This window comes from Tenrec ecaudatus, chromosome 16, assembly GCF_050624435.1.
Source record: "Tenrec ecaudatus isolate mTenEca1 chromosome 16, mTenEca1.hap1, whole genome shotgun sequence".
Taxonomy (NCBI): Eukaryota; Metazoa; Chordata; class Mammalia; order Afrosoricida; family Tenrecidae; genus Tenrec; species Tenrec ecaudatus.
This window is the reverse complement of record NC_134545.1, coordinates 98,372,159-98,388,856: the sequence shown is the minus strand read 5'-3', so window position 1 is coordinate 98,388,856 and position 16,698 is coordinate 98,372,159. Positions and strand designations below refer to the sequence as shown.

Below are 16,698 nucleotides of genomic sequence, written 5' to 3'. Positions count from 1 at the left end.
CCTCCGAAGGGCTCCCGGCGACAGCAGGAGATGGCAGTGAATGCCGATCTGAGCCCTCGGACCGGGGACCCCGCACCCTGGAAGAAGACACTTGCTTTCTCACACCCTCTCTGGAAAGGGTTACCTGTTCTGGGCAGGGAGTCCCAGCGACTCCCTGGTGACAGCCACACGGGGGACCCTGGGAGAATGAGCCCCAGAAGTCTGATGCTATGAGAGGGGAAGGGAGGCTGGAGATGCTCATCCCATCTTTGTCGTTTTACTGAAGAAGAAACAGATGTGCTGAGGGGCCACACGATTCCTTTTCCTGCCACTGCCTGCAGTGTGGGTATCGGGGCCCGTGTGCAGGGAGGGCTCCTAACTCACTTCCAAAGGGTGCCACAGTCATATGCGCTGTGACTCTGGTAGAACCAGAGGCTGGGGACCACCACCGCCAGCTGCCGTTGAGCGGGTCCAGGCCAGGAAAGACGCCGCGTCGCTGGTTAGACGTCGGCTGCTCTGTGTCCTGAGGACCTCCGGGAGGAAGGGGCACAGGCATGGCCCGTTCTCCAGGACCCCTCTGGGTGACTCCAGAGTCGCACCCTCTGTTGAGCTGCTGACTGTTTGCACCACGCAGGGATTCTAAGTGCATGTCAAACAATGACGCAAACACTACCATTATCTAATTGCTCAGCGTGTAGGCCTGATACAGGCCCAAAGGTGCGTGGGAGGGGAGAGAGACAGACAGGCAGTTTTACAAAGAAGCAAGGCCAGGATCCGCGCCCCCCCACCCCCCGTATGCTGTCAAAGCTGCAGCTTTTTATTTACCTGTGTCTGATTATGGCCCGGGCAATGCTCAGGTCATGCTTATGGAAGGGCTGTGTTGATCGTTGTGGTGAGATTGGTAGTGACCCCCCAGCATGACCTCTTGTACAGGACTGTGTTCTCCTCACCTGAATCTTGTGTTGTGTTTCTTCCAGTGGCCCACCCTCAGGACCCTCCCCACTCCTCCGAGAAGCCTGTCATCCACTGCCACAAGTGTGGGGAGCCATGCAAGGGCGAGGTGCTGCGGGTCCAGACCAAGCATTTCCACATCAAGTGCTTCACCTGCAAAGGTATGGTGCTGCTGATCCCGGCTTCGTGGCAGGTGGCAAGCAGTCCTTGCCTGCCTTGAAGTGTCTCCATCACTTTAACTCACGCTGGGTCATTGGGTGATATGTGAACATGCTTGGGAGCCCTGGAATTTCATGCTCATGGGGCCTTGATGGCATAATGGTTATGTACTACTCTGGTAACAGCAAGGCCAGCAGTTCAAAACTATGTCTTTCCTCGGGAGAAGGACAAGGCTTTCTCCTCCCATAGGAGTTACCGGCTCAGAAACTCACGGCGGTAGTTCTATCCTGTCCCATCGAGTCTCTGTGAGTCAGCATCGCCTGGAAGGCAGGGAATTAAGTTTGGTTAGGAGTTTGGGGTTTGATTGAGACCCAGGGGCGCCCAGACCCATGGGTGTTCCTCAAAGCTCCTGGTGGTCCTGGAAGGAGGGGCCGACATTGGAGGAGCCGTGCTGATGTCATACTGCTTTACCTTTTGTCCCCTTCCCCGTTTCCTGCCCTCTGATGATTGAGGGGCGCATCACAAAGTAGCCTCTTCCCAGCACCCAGCGGTTAGTTATGGGAGGGCTGGGAATTGTGTAAGACTGGGATCCTAAGTTGGTGGGGGCTATAGTGTATGTGTGTGAGTGCATGTAGTGAGTGTGTGTGATGTGGTTGTTGTGTGGTGTGTGTATGTGTTGTGTGAGTGGATATGGTGTGTGGGTATAGTGAATGTGTGCGGTATAGGATGTGATGTGGTGTGATTGTGTGTGTGGGTGTGGTGAGTGCGTGCCTGTGGGGAGGTGTCTGGGTGTATATGTAGTGTAGTGTGGGTTGATGAAGGAGCCCTGGTAGTGTAATGGTTGCATGGTGAGTTTCGATCCACAAGGTCAGCAGTTAGAAACCCCCAGCCACTCCTCAGAAGAAAGATGAGGCTTTCTCCACCCATGAAGCGTTACAGCCTCGGAAACACACAAGGATACCTCTACCCTGTCCTGTAGAGTCACTAGGAGTCGACATTGGTTTGGGTGGGCTGATGGGTGGGTATGGTGAATTGTGTGTGTTATGTATGTCTGCCTGTGTGTGTGTGTAGTGGGTATGTGTGCACATCTGTTGTGGTAGAGGGTATGGTGAATGTGTGTGTGGTGTGGTGTGAATGTGTGTTTGGTATGAGGTGGGTGTTCGGCTGTGGACATGGTGGGCATGTGAGTCCAGGTGTTCAGAAGTAGGAATGCAGCAAGAACATGTGGGGGTCTCCCAAAGAGAAAAATACCCCCACTCACCGCCACCCAAGAATGTATTTCTTGGAGGTTGACTTTCATGAACAAACCCTGCTTCTTGGGTGTGTGGTTGTTGGCGACTTGGGGTGAAACACGCTGACCTGTCTTCCAGGGCTGAGGCAGATCTGAGTGGAATAAAGGGGGAGAAGAGAGTGGCTTCTTTGTGTTGATCTGAGAAGCAGAATACGGGAAGCGATGACATGTCTGCTGAGCTCTGCCCTGCTGGGACTGCCAAGGGCACCAGGAGAGGTTGAGGTGATGGATGAGGATTGGAAGAGGGAAGAGGGTGTAGACCAACTATGTACCTTTGCTCCACACCCTGCACATGGTAGCCAGCCTCATCCCAGAAAGTCCTGCTAGATGTGGAGTGTTTTGGGACACAAAGACTCAGCATGACTCTCCGAAGCCACCCATCTAGAGCCAGGGAGGCTTTCAACCAGCTACCAGGCTGGCCTTCAAAGTCAGCTGTGGGTGAGTTGATCCTGCCTCCATATGACCTTGACCTGTGCTCCACAAGGCTCCTGGGGGCTGGTCTGTAAAGACTGAGCCTGGCCTCGGGGTATCTCTGGGTGGGCACAAAACTCCAGTTCTGCAGTCACCAGGTAAATGGGTTCACTTTTTGCCCAACAGTTTTATTGGCATGTAATTCACATGTACAATGCAATCGTTCGGTCACATCAAGAGGAGGTGTACAGTCAGTTTTAGGACACCATCACCACAATCCGTTTCAGTACATGTTCTTCATTCTTGTACTTACCCTTATTAGCTACCCCGCCCCACTCCCAACCTCCCAACCTCCCAACCTCCCCTGCCCCCAGGAACCACTAATCCAGTGACTGTAGATTTACCTAGCCTGGATTTTATATACCGAAAACATACAAAAAAGCAAAAGCGAACAAAGTAAAACAAATGAAAGCCTCAAAGAGAAAGCAGAAAACAGTCAAAACTGGAACAAATGTAAATGGCTCATAAGGGAAATGAACTGAGAGGGCGCTGCATTTTATCCTAACTGCGCCCGCAACATGTACTTTCTAGTGCATCTTGCCTGCTCACGGGCGGGTTTGCTTTTTGCACCTCCCAGCCCGCAGGCCGCTTCAGGACCCTCTGGTGTATTCTTCAGGAAGGGACACGAGTTCTCTGGAACTTACAGCTACTGTTGCTGCAGCAGCAGTATAAAGTTTCAGGGAAGAATCCAGAACAAATCCTTTATCTGGGAAAGAGAGGGGAGGGGCAGGAAGGCGACCAGCCGAACGCTCACCAAGCTGTTTCAAAATGCTGCGGTGTACGTTTTCCAGAGAGGCCACGTTGCTGTCCTGAAAGCCCCGTGAGTAAGAATGATGACGCCCCACTTTTCAGACAACCCGGGGAAGCTTCGGGACCTGAGGTCGCACCCAGAGTGCTGACTGCGGAAGCTTGCCAGTGTCGCCAAGGAGCCCTGCGCTCTCAGAAAGTTATCCCATCTCTGGATGCCTCTAGGTTCGCATCCGTAAAGGAGACTAGCTATTTTAGACTCAAGTCAGCAGGCTCCATGTGCACGCAGGCACCTGTCTGTCTGATACAGAACCAGGGACCCCGAGTCCCATCTTCTCAGGATGCCCGTCGGAGAGAAATGCTTTCTGGTGGCAGACCGTTTCTCTCACATGGGGTCAGACACTATACTTGTCACTTAAAAAAGGCTGAAGTCTGTCTCAAAGGGCTACTGGGGGTGAAATAAACACAGTCCATCCGTGTCTGTGTGCTGTGCGCGACTCACATGTCTAGTGGAAGGTAGCGTAGGGTGCTGGTCTCAGATCCGGACGGCCAGCTGCTGAGGACACCACGTCATTAGCTGACCCGATAATGTATCCCCAGGGAGACTGACGATCTCTTGTTTCTCTCTCTCTCTCTCTCTCTCTCTCTCTCTCTCTCTCTCTCTCTCTCTCTCTCTCTCTCTCTCTCTCTCTCTCTCTCTCTCGTCCTCTTTCCCTGGCTCCCTCGCCCCCTTCCTTCCTTTTTTCCTTCCAGTTTCAATCTAAGGAATGACTGCACATGCTCTGTGTTGGAAGGTTGGGCCACTTACTTTATTTCCTGCTCACACATGTGTTCTTGAAAAGTTGAACTTCTAAACCAGCGGCTCTCAATCCGTGGGTTGCGACCCCTTTGGGGGTCGAATGACCCTTTCACAGGGGTTGCCCGGTTTATAACAGTAGCAAAATGAGAGTGATGAAGTAGCAACAAAAATAACTTTATGGTTTGTGGGGGGGGGGTCACCACAACATGAGGAATTGTAGTCAAGGGTCACGGCATTAAGGTTGAGGACCTCTATCTAAACAAACTAAATCCTATTTTAAGACTTGCTAGTGGAAGGACTCAGTTCCTAATCTAACAAGAGCTTACCAAAATGAACACCTGTTCTTGCCCAGGTGTTTGTTCGCACACTCCACATCTGCCAACCTCTACTGCCTTGTGCCCCCCAGCTTTCTGGACTCACCCTTCTCTGTAATACCTGGAGGAAGGTGTGCCTCACCCCGTAAGTGTGCGTGTCAGCCTATTGAAATGTGGCATGTATGTCATTCTGACCTTTAGAATATCTCTCCAAAAGTGTAAGAGGGGGCAGGTGTCATTCATTTTACTCTTACGATGAAGTGCAGTGGATCTCTACCTTCCTCAGGCAGCGACTCTTTCATAGTTTTTTACGGTGTAGTGACCCCCCCCCCCCAACCATAGCATTATTTTCGTTGCCACTTTATCACTGTCACTTTGCTACTGTTATGAATCAGGCGACCCCTGTGAAAGGTTCGCTCAACCCCCAAAGGGGTCGTGACCCACAGGTTGAGAACCGCTGGCGCAGTAGGTTATGCGTTGGGCTGCCTACTGCAAGGTCAGGAGTTCAGGACCATCAGACTCTGCAAAGAAAGGTGAAGTTCTCCACTCCCACAAAGAGTTACCGTCTCCGAAACCCACGGGGGCAGTTCTGCCCTGTCCTACAGGGTCACGAGGAGTCGGAATTGACTTGCTGGCAGTGAGTACATAGAACATAATACCGGCCCATTTAAACCACGGATTTAAATGACTGGCTATCTGCCAGTCTTGGCGGCGTTTCACAAAGCTCAGGGAGGACTAGCTACATTCAAGCGCTCCGTAGCCGCACAGGCTTGGTGGCCGCCACTTGGGACAGCACAGTTCCGGAGATTCCTAGAGATTGTTTGACACGAAAGACTCCCAGATCCTTTTCAGTCTTACTTTTCTTTTTTCTTAGCCACTCAACCCACTGTTAGGTTTGAGGTACATGGAATCTGGAAGGATTTTATTTTTGTTTGAAGAAACCTACTATATATATTGCACAGCCTGCCTCAAAAAATGAAGTCGTCAACAATATCCTGTTAACACCACCCCCACTTTTGTTTCTTTTCTATTCTTGTGGTCGTCTCTCACTCCGAGTCCCCGCCGGTGCCAGGCTGGTCTCTGCTGTGAGCACATGCCTCCTGCATACCCCTCACCCACCACCAGGCACCATTCTGTCTTCCTCGTGTCTCTGAGTATCACGAATTCTAGATGGCTGTGTCCAGCAGCAGGTGTCCTTGGGGCCATCCCCTTGGCCCACTAAAAGGCCCGCAGTGTGAACCTACCAGCGGCTCCGTGGCAGTAAGGTGGGGCAGTCTGCTGCTGTAGAGACTGTCAACCTTAGAAACCTGGCGGGGCAGTTCTACTTCAATCCAGAGTGCGGTATGATACCTAAAAAGAGTTGTCAAGTACAGACTCAGCTGATTGAGGTTCAGGGACAGAGGATTGGGGTGGGGGTGGGGAGGCCACGTACCCAAACCAGCTTGGCTTATGGCTAAGAGCTATCCAAGTACACACAGGGCACCTTCAGATTCTGATGTGGCTTCAAGACCCGCCAGCCTTGCTGTCTCCCTCCACTCTCCTTCACAGACACGGGTGTTACTGAAGCCTCCTGCTTTGTTTGGTAGCTAAACAGTTTTATTAACATATAATGCATGCATTGTACAATTCAGATTAATCATATTAAAAACAGTTGTGCCATCATCATCATAACCAATTTTAGAACACTTATTTCTTGCTTGTATCTGTTAGTCTTAGCCCCCCATTTCCCCCAGCCTCCCTCACCTTAATCCTAAGAAACTATTAATCCAGTTACTGTCTCTTTGGCTATCCTGGATTTCATACACAGCAAAGTGTGCAAAAACAAAGAAACTCAAAAACACAGGGAGGAAAAACCCTGAATAGAAAGAAAGCAGACCATATCCAAAGCTCTAACAAATTCTCCAGGGGTCACAAGGAAGAGCAAATGATGGCAGCGTTCAATCTTAACCGTGGCCTCCTGGTTTTTGAATGGGCCAGTAGTTGCTTTCCACAATGGGAAAGAAAGGCCGAAAAATAAAACACACTAAAGCAAGTCCTTGTGAGAACTGAAAGCAGAGAGCAACTGTCGTGCTAAGAATCAGTTTTGAAAGGAGAAGGGAAGAAGCACCGGGGACATCGAGTCCAAGAGTAGGAACAGGCTGCAGGAAGGAATTCCAGAGCCCACGGCCTGAAGTTAAACCGGTTTCTGATGCGGTGGCTTCGCAGTTCTATCTCTGGGAGGATCCCAGTCAGTGAGCAGGAATTGTGTTGGCGAGCCCATCTCCTTCCTGAGCTAGCTGACATGTCGGGATCTGATGGTCTGGGAGTCGTTCATCTTCACAGTAACTGCTCACTGAGCATGCACTGTATGCTAAGGGCTGAGGGTAGGAAGAGACAAAACACCGAGCTCGTTCCTAGCAAACCCTTGGGTCTTTGGAGAAACAGGTGAATAAGGAACATTTTTGGTACCCTGCATAAGGGCTGCCACAGAGAGGTATATGGGAGACAGACAGGAAGCAGGGGGACCCAGAGGGAAGCTATCTGATGACCTTCCAGGTGGAAGGACTGACTGGAAGGTCGACTGATTGACGAGAAAAGGTTCAGGCCGATCGGGTCTGCAGAGAGGCTAGATGTCTGCAGTGAAGAAGGATCTAGAGCGACAGTTCTCAACCTGTGGGTCGCGACCCCTTTGGGGGGTTGAACGACCCTTTCACAGAGGTCACCCAATTCGTAACAGTAGCAAAATGACAGTGATGAAGTAGCAGCGAACATAATGTTATGGTTGGGGGTCACCAAAACATGAGGGACTGTATGAAAGGGTCGTGTCATTAGGAAGGCTGAGAACCACTGATCTAGACTCTGATGGACTGACTGTCTGTCTGTCTGTCTGGGTGGGTGGGTGGAGTTGCCACGGACAACAGCAACACTGGCGAACTTGGTGGGATGGTGGTGTTGCGGGGGGAGAGAGAACAGTTCTGTTTGGGATGCGTTGAGGGTGGGTCTTGAGGGCGTGGCCCTAAGAGAGGGTAGGCTGTGTTGAGAGGGATCTGGGGGTGTTGGGCACCTGGATAACGGCTGAAGCTGTGATTATCGATGAGGTTTCCCTGAGGAAGGGCAAAAGACAGGAACTGAACACTAAAGAATGCCAGCATCTGCAGGGAGCCAAATGCACTGCCATCGAGGCAGCACCAACTCCCAGCTATACAGGGTTCCCCCGGTTGTCTGTCGTTGAGGAGGCAGATAGCTCTGTTGTTCTCCGCAGAGCACTGGTGAGATTGAACCCCTTACCTTTCAGAGAGCAGTCTGCTGCTGACCGGATAGCACCATGGGGGCTCCGGCATCTGCAGGAAGGAGAGCCTAACTCCCATTCCTGACCTTGGGGAAGAGCTACTCATCTGGTGATGAAATGAAGAGAGGAGTTTAATTAATGAAGGGAGGCTATAATTAAATGAAAAGGAAGCCCCAAGGCTGCATTTACTCCTTATAATTACCCAGTGGGCGTCACATGTGGCTTCAGGCTTCTGGAGGGAACCCCTCTTTGTTTCGGGTACTTAAGGGTTTTGTTTTTCCTTCTTGTCCATTAGCGGTAATCATCCTATTAGCATAGGGTTGTTTGAATGCTACCTGTGCATCATCATGTGCTATTGTCCCAGTAATGTCATCTTCTCCCAATGTGTTGCTCTGCCTGCCATGGCGGGATAGGACTACATAATGAGAAGCCTTGGGAATGAATGGGCGGATTTTATTGGATGGGGCTGTGTTGGAGTCTGCAGGTCTTGACCCTGGGTTGAATGGTTTATTGCTATGAGGTGGTTGGCCTCCGGCTCGCAGTGACCCCATGCACAACGGACACAGATGCTGCCCTATCGTGACCACCCCTTTGAGCATTTGCAGATCACCATGGTGATCCATGGGATCTTCAGTGGTTGATCTACATGCCTTCCTTCCTAGTCTTTGTTAGTCTGGAAACCCCATGGGAACCTGTTGAGCCTCTAAGCAGCACACAGCCACCCAGTGACTGATGGGTGGTAACTGTGCAAGGGGGGGTGGGCATTGGCTGGGAATCGAGTCCAGATCTTCCCCATAACCCCCACTGCTGCCCAGGACAACTTCCAGTAAGGGACAAATGATAAACATCTGATTTTCCAGGCCACTCTTTAAGGTGCAATCCTTGATGCTGTTCGTCTTGAGCATTTTCAAGATGCTATCAAGCTATTTCTCTACCAGAACATTCTGGAGGTTTCTAGAGTCACCAGAAAAGGGCCAGGGTGGACGGTTGCCTGAAGGTTATCCATCCGCATTTCCTGTTTTCAATGAGCCTTTCCCAGAGTGTGTGAGATTTCAGTGACCCCTACCTCACACCTCTAGCTTTGCTTTATCTTCTCTTTCTTGGTACATCCTGCTATTTAACATATTCATTGATCCCTCCCCCCCTGTTGTCTGGTTCGATGGAACCCTTCCAACTCCATGGGCACCCTGCGCACAGCAGAGCGAGACACCGCCGGGCCTGAGCCGTCCTCACAGCTGTCATGGGTGAGCCGATTGCCGCAGCCTCCGTGTCCGTCCACCTCCTTCCCGGGTTCCTGGTTTACGCTGACCATCTACTTTGGCAAGCACTGGCCAGCGTAGACCCAGCCCCAGGCCTTCCCCGGATGTGCTCTCTGTGGAAGCAGGGTGTCCGTTCTTCTGTGGAGCCGCTGGTCGTTTCTAACTGCTAGCCTTTCCCCTGGCAGCCAAGCGCTTACCCACTGCACCCCCAGGACTCTGCCTGAAGCTGTGCTAGCGAGGAAGCCCCTGGAAGTCATGAATTTCTGTCTGTGTGTCCTGCACTTCAGTCTCCACAGGGCCTAGGACAGTGCCTGACAAAGTAGGTGCTCACTCGCCATCCCCTGAATCAACCAAGTGATGGATGAATGAATGAACAAATGAACGAACGAATGAATGAATGAAACGTAACCATCTGTTCCTCTGGGACTTGAACATTCTCCGTAAATGTTTCTCATTCCTGAGCTAGTCGACAAGATTCATCACGTGCTTAAGTGGCTATTAGGCAGTCACATTATCCTCAGAAAAGGAAGCGTGTAAGTAAAGAGATCAGTCATGGATCGCCGAGCTGCGGGGTCTGCCTGGTGGGTGGTGCCGACAGCCCCTCTCACGTGGCTCTTGGTTACACGGCTGCTGCTTCCTAGTTTCTTCTGCTGGTTTTGACTGGAAATGTCCTAACCTGGGCTGGTGAAGGAAGACAGGCTGTGGGTTGTTTTGAAGCACAAGTAAAACCTCAACTAAACACCAGAAAACAAAACAACCGAAGGACGTGGGAGAAGCAGTGTCTTATATCCCTGAAAGGCTGAGAGTACCCTTTAGATACCTATTTGGAGAATTGCAGCCATTCAGAAAGACGCCTTGGCCGTGCATGGCGAAGCTTTGGCTGCTCACTGAAAGATGGGAGGTTCAAACCCACCCACGATTCTGCGGGAGAACGAGGCGACAGGCTGCTCCCGTAAAGATTACAGCCCAGGAAGCTCACCGGGCCAGCTGCACCCTGTCCTGTGGGGTCTCCGGGAGATGGATTGGACTTGAAGGCACACACAGACAGTCATCCGGAAGCTGGTTGCAAGGCAGATTGAAGCAGGGTGGCAGAACCAAACCAAACCTGCCATTGAGTCGATCCTGAATCAGCAACCCTATAGGACAGGGTCACGGTCACCAAGTCGTGCTGGCTCATAGGGACCCTGTAAGATAGAATAGAACAGCCCCTGTGCATTCCTGAAACTGACTCTCTAGGAGTAGAAAGCCTCGTCTTCCTCCCAGGGAGCTGCTGGTGAGTTCGAACTGCTAACCACAAACCCAACAAGCAACCACTACACCACCCAGGCTCCTGGATGGAAGAGCGGCGTGGTACAGAGGTGCTGCCTTCTCATGGCAAATGGGAACTCGCTCTCAGGCAGTCATTTTCTTCTTTAAGGATAATCCTGAGTATCTTGCATGTTGTGCCATGTTGATGTGTTGCCTGTTCAAATAAATAGATGGATGACTTTGAATTCCAAAATGGAATTTGGAGAAAGGAGAAAGTCCCACACAGGCTCTAAGACATCCAGGGTAGAAAGGTGGACTCGCGTTGGGAGCAGCTATCCAGTGGGGCTATTGTGAGCAGAGCGACTGACCAACCACCTTTTGCTCAGAATGACCTTTTCAAGAACGTCTGGGCAGCAAACAGCCTGGGAAGATAGAGCCAGGGGCACCCTCAGGGGCGGAGAGAAGATGCTGTGTTGTCTAGTACAATGGCGGTGGCCACTCCCACTGCAACCCAGAGTGGACAATTTTGTGAAGAGCTCACTATGAAAGCCTGAGGTTGTCTGTACTCGGGGTCCCTCAGCTGTGACTTCAACACACCGCTGTGCAGCATCTCCAGCCAGGCCCACCCCTGAAGCCCCGCGGGCCTGAGGGGGCTTGTGGAAGCAAGGTGAGCATGGAGCTCAAATTGCCTGCTGGACCTCGAACCAAAAAAATCTTTGCTTCTGTTCCAGGACTTCTGTGTCTTTGGACACTATCTCCAGAAGAATGACAAGATGCCTTGATGAACTTAGCTTATTTTTATTACACACACAAATTAGCACTCACTAGGTATCAGCCCCTGTGCTAGGCAGTGGGGTAGATTATGTTCACAGGGATGTTCTTTGGACACTCAAACAGCCGCACAAGTCCAAGGGACAATGGTGATTACTGTCACAAAGTGGAAGCAGAGGAGCCCAGGTTGCATGGCGGTTACACGTTAGGCTGCAGTCCACAACGTCAGCTGTTTGAAACCACCAGCCGCTCCGTGGAAGAAAGATGGGGCTTTCTACTCCCGTAAAGAGGTCGCATTGGCAGCAGTGTTCGTAGAGTCATGTCTAGTGGAGACTGTTGCCCTAAGCGGTGTGAGGCTTACACGGGTGAGGCTCAGTTGGGTGAGCTGGGGTGGGAAGTGGTCCCTTGCTCCCTGAGCTTTTCAGATGGCCTAGGCCATCGCGGGAGTCCACGCACATTGAAACTGTCCTCTTAGCGTCTTCTCTGGTACCGTCAGACACATTCAGGTTGTACCTCCTACTGAGGTGAAGAAGTGAACGTGTGTTAGCTGGTTTGCTTCTTTTTTAAAATTCAACTTCGTTCAAGGTTGGGCTTCATGCAAACACTCGTGACTTCTCGTGAAATGGAAGGTGACTGCGTGCGGGGAGGGTGGAGCCCCTTCGATACAGATGAAGGACCTCGCTGTGTTTACATTTTGACAAGTGAACTTGGATGATGTCATCTTTTATGCTATCAGAACTCGGAAACTCAGCCTTCTGCCATGAAGTCCATTCTGGCTCAAAGCAACCCCGCTAGGGCAGGGTGTAATGGTCACTTTGGGTTCCCAGGTTTTAAATCGCTACAGGAGTAGACAGCCGTATCCACCCACACTGTAAGAACTCACTTACTGTATTTATAGCTCATTTTTAAGATATTCCTTTGGGAAGGGTTGAAAACTTATTTAAAAGGATTTTTTAATGACAGTGTCATCCCTGTGATTTGATGGGGCTTTAAACTCCCGTAAAGAGTTCGAGTCTCAGAAACTCGTGAGGGCAATTCTGCCCTGTCCTATGAGCCAACATCAACTTGGTGGCAATGAATGTTTTTTTTGGAAGTCAGCTGTCCTAGAGGCCCCTGTCCTGAGGGGGCATGTGCTCACTCTCCAGGGTGGGAGGGCCACCTGTCTTAGAAGACAGAGGTTTCTCACCAGAGCTTGGTGGGCAGTCTCAGCAGGAGCCGTCTCTGATTGTGACCCCCGGTAGGGTAGCAGCTTTCAGTGGATCTGGGCACACACCAAACATGCTGTCTCCCGTGTTGTCCTCCTCAGACGGAAAAGAGCTCATCTTTTAATTCCGTGAAATGCCCATCATGTACTTTTTTCATTGACTGGGCCTCCTTGACTTCACTGGAATCCCGGCTCCATCTATGACATTTTTCACCTGTTCTTTCCCAGACCCGTAATAGATCCCCCATGCCACCTTATGATCCCAATCCAGTTTCTCCTCCTCTCCCTAAAATCACAGTTCTAGCCTCGTGTCTGCTGGCCCACAGGGTTTGGCGTTGGACTGCCCACTGCCAGGTCAGCTGTTTGGGACTACCAGCTTCTCTGTGGGAGAATGATGAGGTTTCTGCTCCCTAAAGGTTGACAGCCTTGGGAACCCAGAGGGACAGTTCCATGCTGTCTGATAGGGTCATTATGCGTCAAACTATATATATATATATATATATATTCTCTCTGTCACCAGGCCTGCGTATTAGCATTAGTGGTATTGCTAAATGCAAAGCCAAGCCTGGTCTGACCTACGCATCCTACTCCCCGCTATCAAGTGGATGCCGACTCACAGCGACCCTGGAAGACAGGGTGGAACTGCCCCTGGGGTTCTGAGACTGTGACTGCTTGAGGAAGGAGAAGGCCTCTCCTTTCTCCCGGGGAGCAGATGGTGGTTTTGAACTGGTTAGAGTTAATATGATTCACGCATGAAGCTTCCACAAACCTTCAAATACCCAGTTTCAGGGGCTCAGCTTTCGGTGAGGGGGAGCCTGTCGGACTCTCTTCTCCACCAGAGGCGCTGATGGATTTTAAGGTGCCTTTAGAAGCTCGTGTGAAAATAATTTCGCCGCATGGTCTGAGGTTCGTGTTTGCTTCCAGGGTGAAGCATAAACAAAATGGTTACTTCTGTCAGGGAGCTGCCCCCTCTCATGATTGTTTATGGGGCTCCGCTGAGCTATTTTGAGCTCCCTGCTGGGACTGTGCTGTGTGGGAACAAAAATGCCTGGTATCTTAGTTTCCAGAGCAGGAACCGGTGCACTCTGACCCCACACTCTAAATGAACATGGGGGTGATTTGAAGAGACCCCTCAAAACCCTGTCCCTAGTAGTCCCCAGGAAGGAGGGGGTAAGGGAGTGACTGTAAGAGTTCTTTGGGTGAAGGCAAGACCTTTGAGACATTCATTGAAGACTAGGGTGCACGGGGAGGACAGCCCGTAGGAGGGAGAGTTCTGTGACCTGGGTCTACCCCTCCCCCACTCTCACACCAGGCAGCCCTGGAGGGGGCAGGCACGCAGGGCACTATCCAGAGGCCAGGAAGCAGTACATTGACCTGGCTGAGAGCTAAAAGCAGCATTTCTGCCAGTCACAGGAGGACAGGTATTGTTCATTCTCACCTAGTATAGGCGAATGTGTCCAGACCACAACTTGATTGGGGGGCGGGCGAGAGAAGGGTAGGGCGAGCCCTTGTTGAAGAAACATTGAGTCTCTGCTGTTGCTTCCACTAAATTGAACGAGTCAGCAATCCAAAGGGATGCACCGGGGAGCATCCATGCATAGCCCCAGGGAAAGAGAAGGCAGTGGACAAGCTGTCTACTGTGTGCTTGCAGGTGTCTGACCATCTGGAAAAGGCCAAACCACAGAAACGACTCTCAGATCCTCAGCTGCCAAGCGGAGCGAGGACCCTATAGGACAGACCCATCACATTTTAGGGGCAGTGAGAGCGTTCTGCGTGACACTGTGATGGTGGATGCACGATGGGATGCATCTGTCAGCACCTATAGGGCTGTGCTCTCTAACGTGTGAGCCCCAATGTAAACTCCAGGCTTCAATAGTAGAGGATCGGCCGTAATTAATGTACCATCCTAACACAAGGGGTTAGTCATCAAAACTGCGGGTGGGGTTGGGAAGGGGGGCACTGTACTTTCTGCGCAAATTATCCATAAACCTAAAATTTCTCTAAAAAGCAAGGCCAGTTAAGGAAAATAAATGGAAAAAATTTTAAATGAAAAAAAAAAAGCCTAGACTTACTGGCCTAAAAGAGATTGGAGGTACCTTCAAGACCTTTGCCCTGGGACAACCTTGAATAGAAGACCCTCCCAACCAGCGCAAGGAGCCCCCCTGGCGGGGTGGGTTGCCCATTGGGTGGCTAACAGCAGAGTTGTGGGAAACTGAAAGATTTCTCCCAAGTTGTCTCCCCAAATAGATGCCAAACCCAAGACGCTGCTTGCTACACGTGGCAAATGGCTGTACACTAGGTCATTGAATGTAGGTCAGAGGTTATTCTCCTTAAGGGTATCTAGAGCAACCAGACTGTATAGTCTGACTCATCCTGGGTAAGGCCCACTCCCTTCTGATATTGTTCCCTCGAGGGAGTTCCCGAAGGCAAGTCTGGGACCACCCAAGGATGATTAAGCTTGGGCTACTATATTGAGTCTAGAGTCCACCCATTTCGCCACATATGTACTGCTATTCGCTCCCTGTACTATTGTGTGTACACCCCTAGGTCATCCCCCTCCTATTGCTTGTATTGCCTATATGTTACAACCCCCTCTCATGACATAGATGGTTATCTGTAATCACAGGGCTTGCATGCCCCCAAAGATATATAGTAAGCTTTGGTGAGAAATAAAACCTGGTGAGCGCTCTCTCCTGCCTTCTCGTCCCCCACCTCCACATGGACCACCAGGAGGGCTGAGGTGAGCTTGCTACCATGAGATGTGTCTGACTTCTTTATTTTACTCTCTCTCTCCCACCTCTCCCGTTTCTCTGACTTTACTATGATCTTTATATATCTTAACCGTACAGTGGCACCTTTTGAACCCGTGATTAGTTGTGGGGGCTGGCTACCCTCACAGTCAGCAGTTCGAATCTACCAGCTGCTCGTGGGAGACAGATGGGGCTGTCTACCCCTGTGAAGATGTACAGCTTTAGAAATCCTGGGCAGCAGGTGGCTATCCATCAGATTCACGTGGATCAGTTTGTTTGTTTTTAAATAAGATGAAACCATAACACCTATGGAGAACAGGCTTCTTAGAACAGTTAACTGTGTGAGACCAAAATGGAGCATTTGGTCCAAGCTAAAGATGTGAGCTTAAGTCGATCTGAGTCAGAATCCACTGGACAGGACCAGTAGCACCTAAACTAGCAAAGGCGGGAAGGTAGGGAGGGACCGGGGAGCATAGAAAGCAGAACCCAGGGGAGGGAAGGGGAGAGCGCTGACACATTGCAGAGACCCCAACTGCTTTCTGAATTACCGTTTGGAAATCAAATTTGCGACGAGAGCTTTCACCTAATGCAATGAAGGTGTCCCAAAGATCCAAAGTAAATCGATCATATTGATCATGTCTGCTCCACCTCGACTCCCTCTCTTTTAAAAAACTCATTTTATTAGGGGCTGATACAGCTCTTACACAATCCATACCTACATCAGATGTGTAAAGCATATTTGTACATTCATTGCCCTAATCATTCTCAAAACATTTGCTCTCCACCTAGGCCCCTGGCATCAACTCCTCATTTTTTCCCGCCTCCCTGTCTTACAAATCAGAGTCAGCCATCATCCAGAAGAGAAGGCAGCTTAACCAAGGGACGATTCACCTGCTCCTGAATCCGCAGGAGTGAGAATGCCCCTGCCCTGAATTTGTTGGACCATGCAATATTAACTTCTGTTTTTAGAACATTGAAGAAATTGCTGCTGCCACAGCCCCATTGGGTCACAGACAGCTGTCCTCTCTTTACTCACTTTCTGACACCTCCCTACTGTGTTCCCTCCTGTTCTGTGGTGTTTTTACGACGCACCCCGCAACCTAACCCAACCACCCAAAATCCGATTCCGATAGAGAAAGCCCCCCATATGGTAAATCTTTACAGAAGCCGACTGACTGCCACATCTGCCTCCCACGGGGCACCTGGTGCTGCCATGCCACCGGCCCTTTGTTCTTTGGCTGAGTCCTTAGCCCCTCCGCCGCCAGGACTCCTTGAAATCAGGACACCAGTCAGTCCTAGTACTGTCAGTGTTGTAGGTTAAGATTTAACATTTCTGAAGCGTGGCTAATAAAAATTGCACACTTCTGTATGAAGTGTAGACATATGCTTGGCCTCAGTTTGTCTGGTGGTGGTGGAGCGAGTTACACGTTGGGCTGCTAACCTTAAGGTCAGGTGTTCCAAACTATCAGCTGCTCCCTAGGAGACAG

The 16,698-nt window shown here is 50.8% G+C and overlaps 1 protein-coding gene across 1 annotated transcript in view; it reads left to right on the top strand.

Annotated features, from left to right (window-relative positions):
* The window catches only part of ABLIM1 (actin binding LIM protein 1), a 232,406-nt gene that overhangs the window by 72,403 nt on the left and 143,305 nt on the right, over positions 1 to 16,698 (top strand). Inside the window, exon 2 of the mRNA XM_075534800.1 lies at positions 957 to 1,091. Within this exon, the coding sequence (XP_075390915.1) occupies positions 957 to 1,091 (135 nt within the window). The remainder of the gene's footprint in view (positions 1 to 956; positions 1,092 to 16,698) is intronic.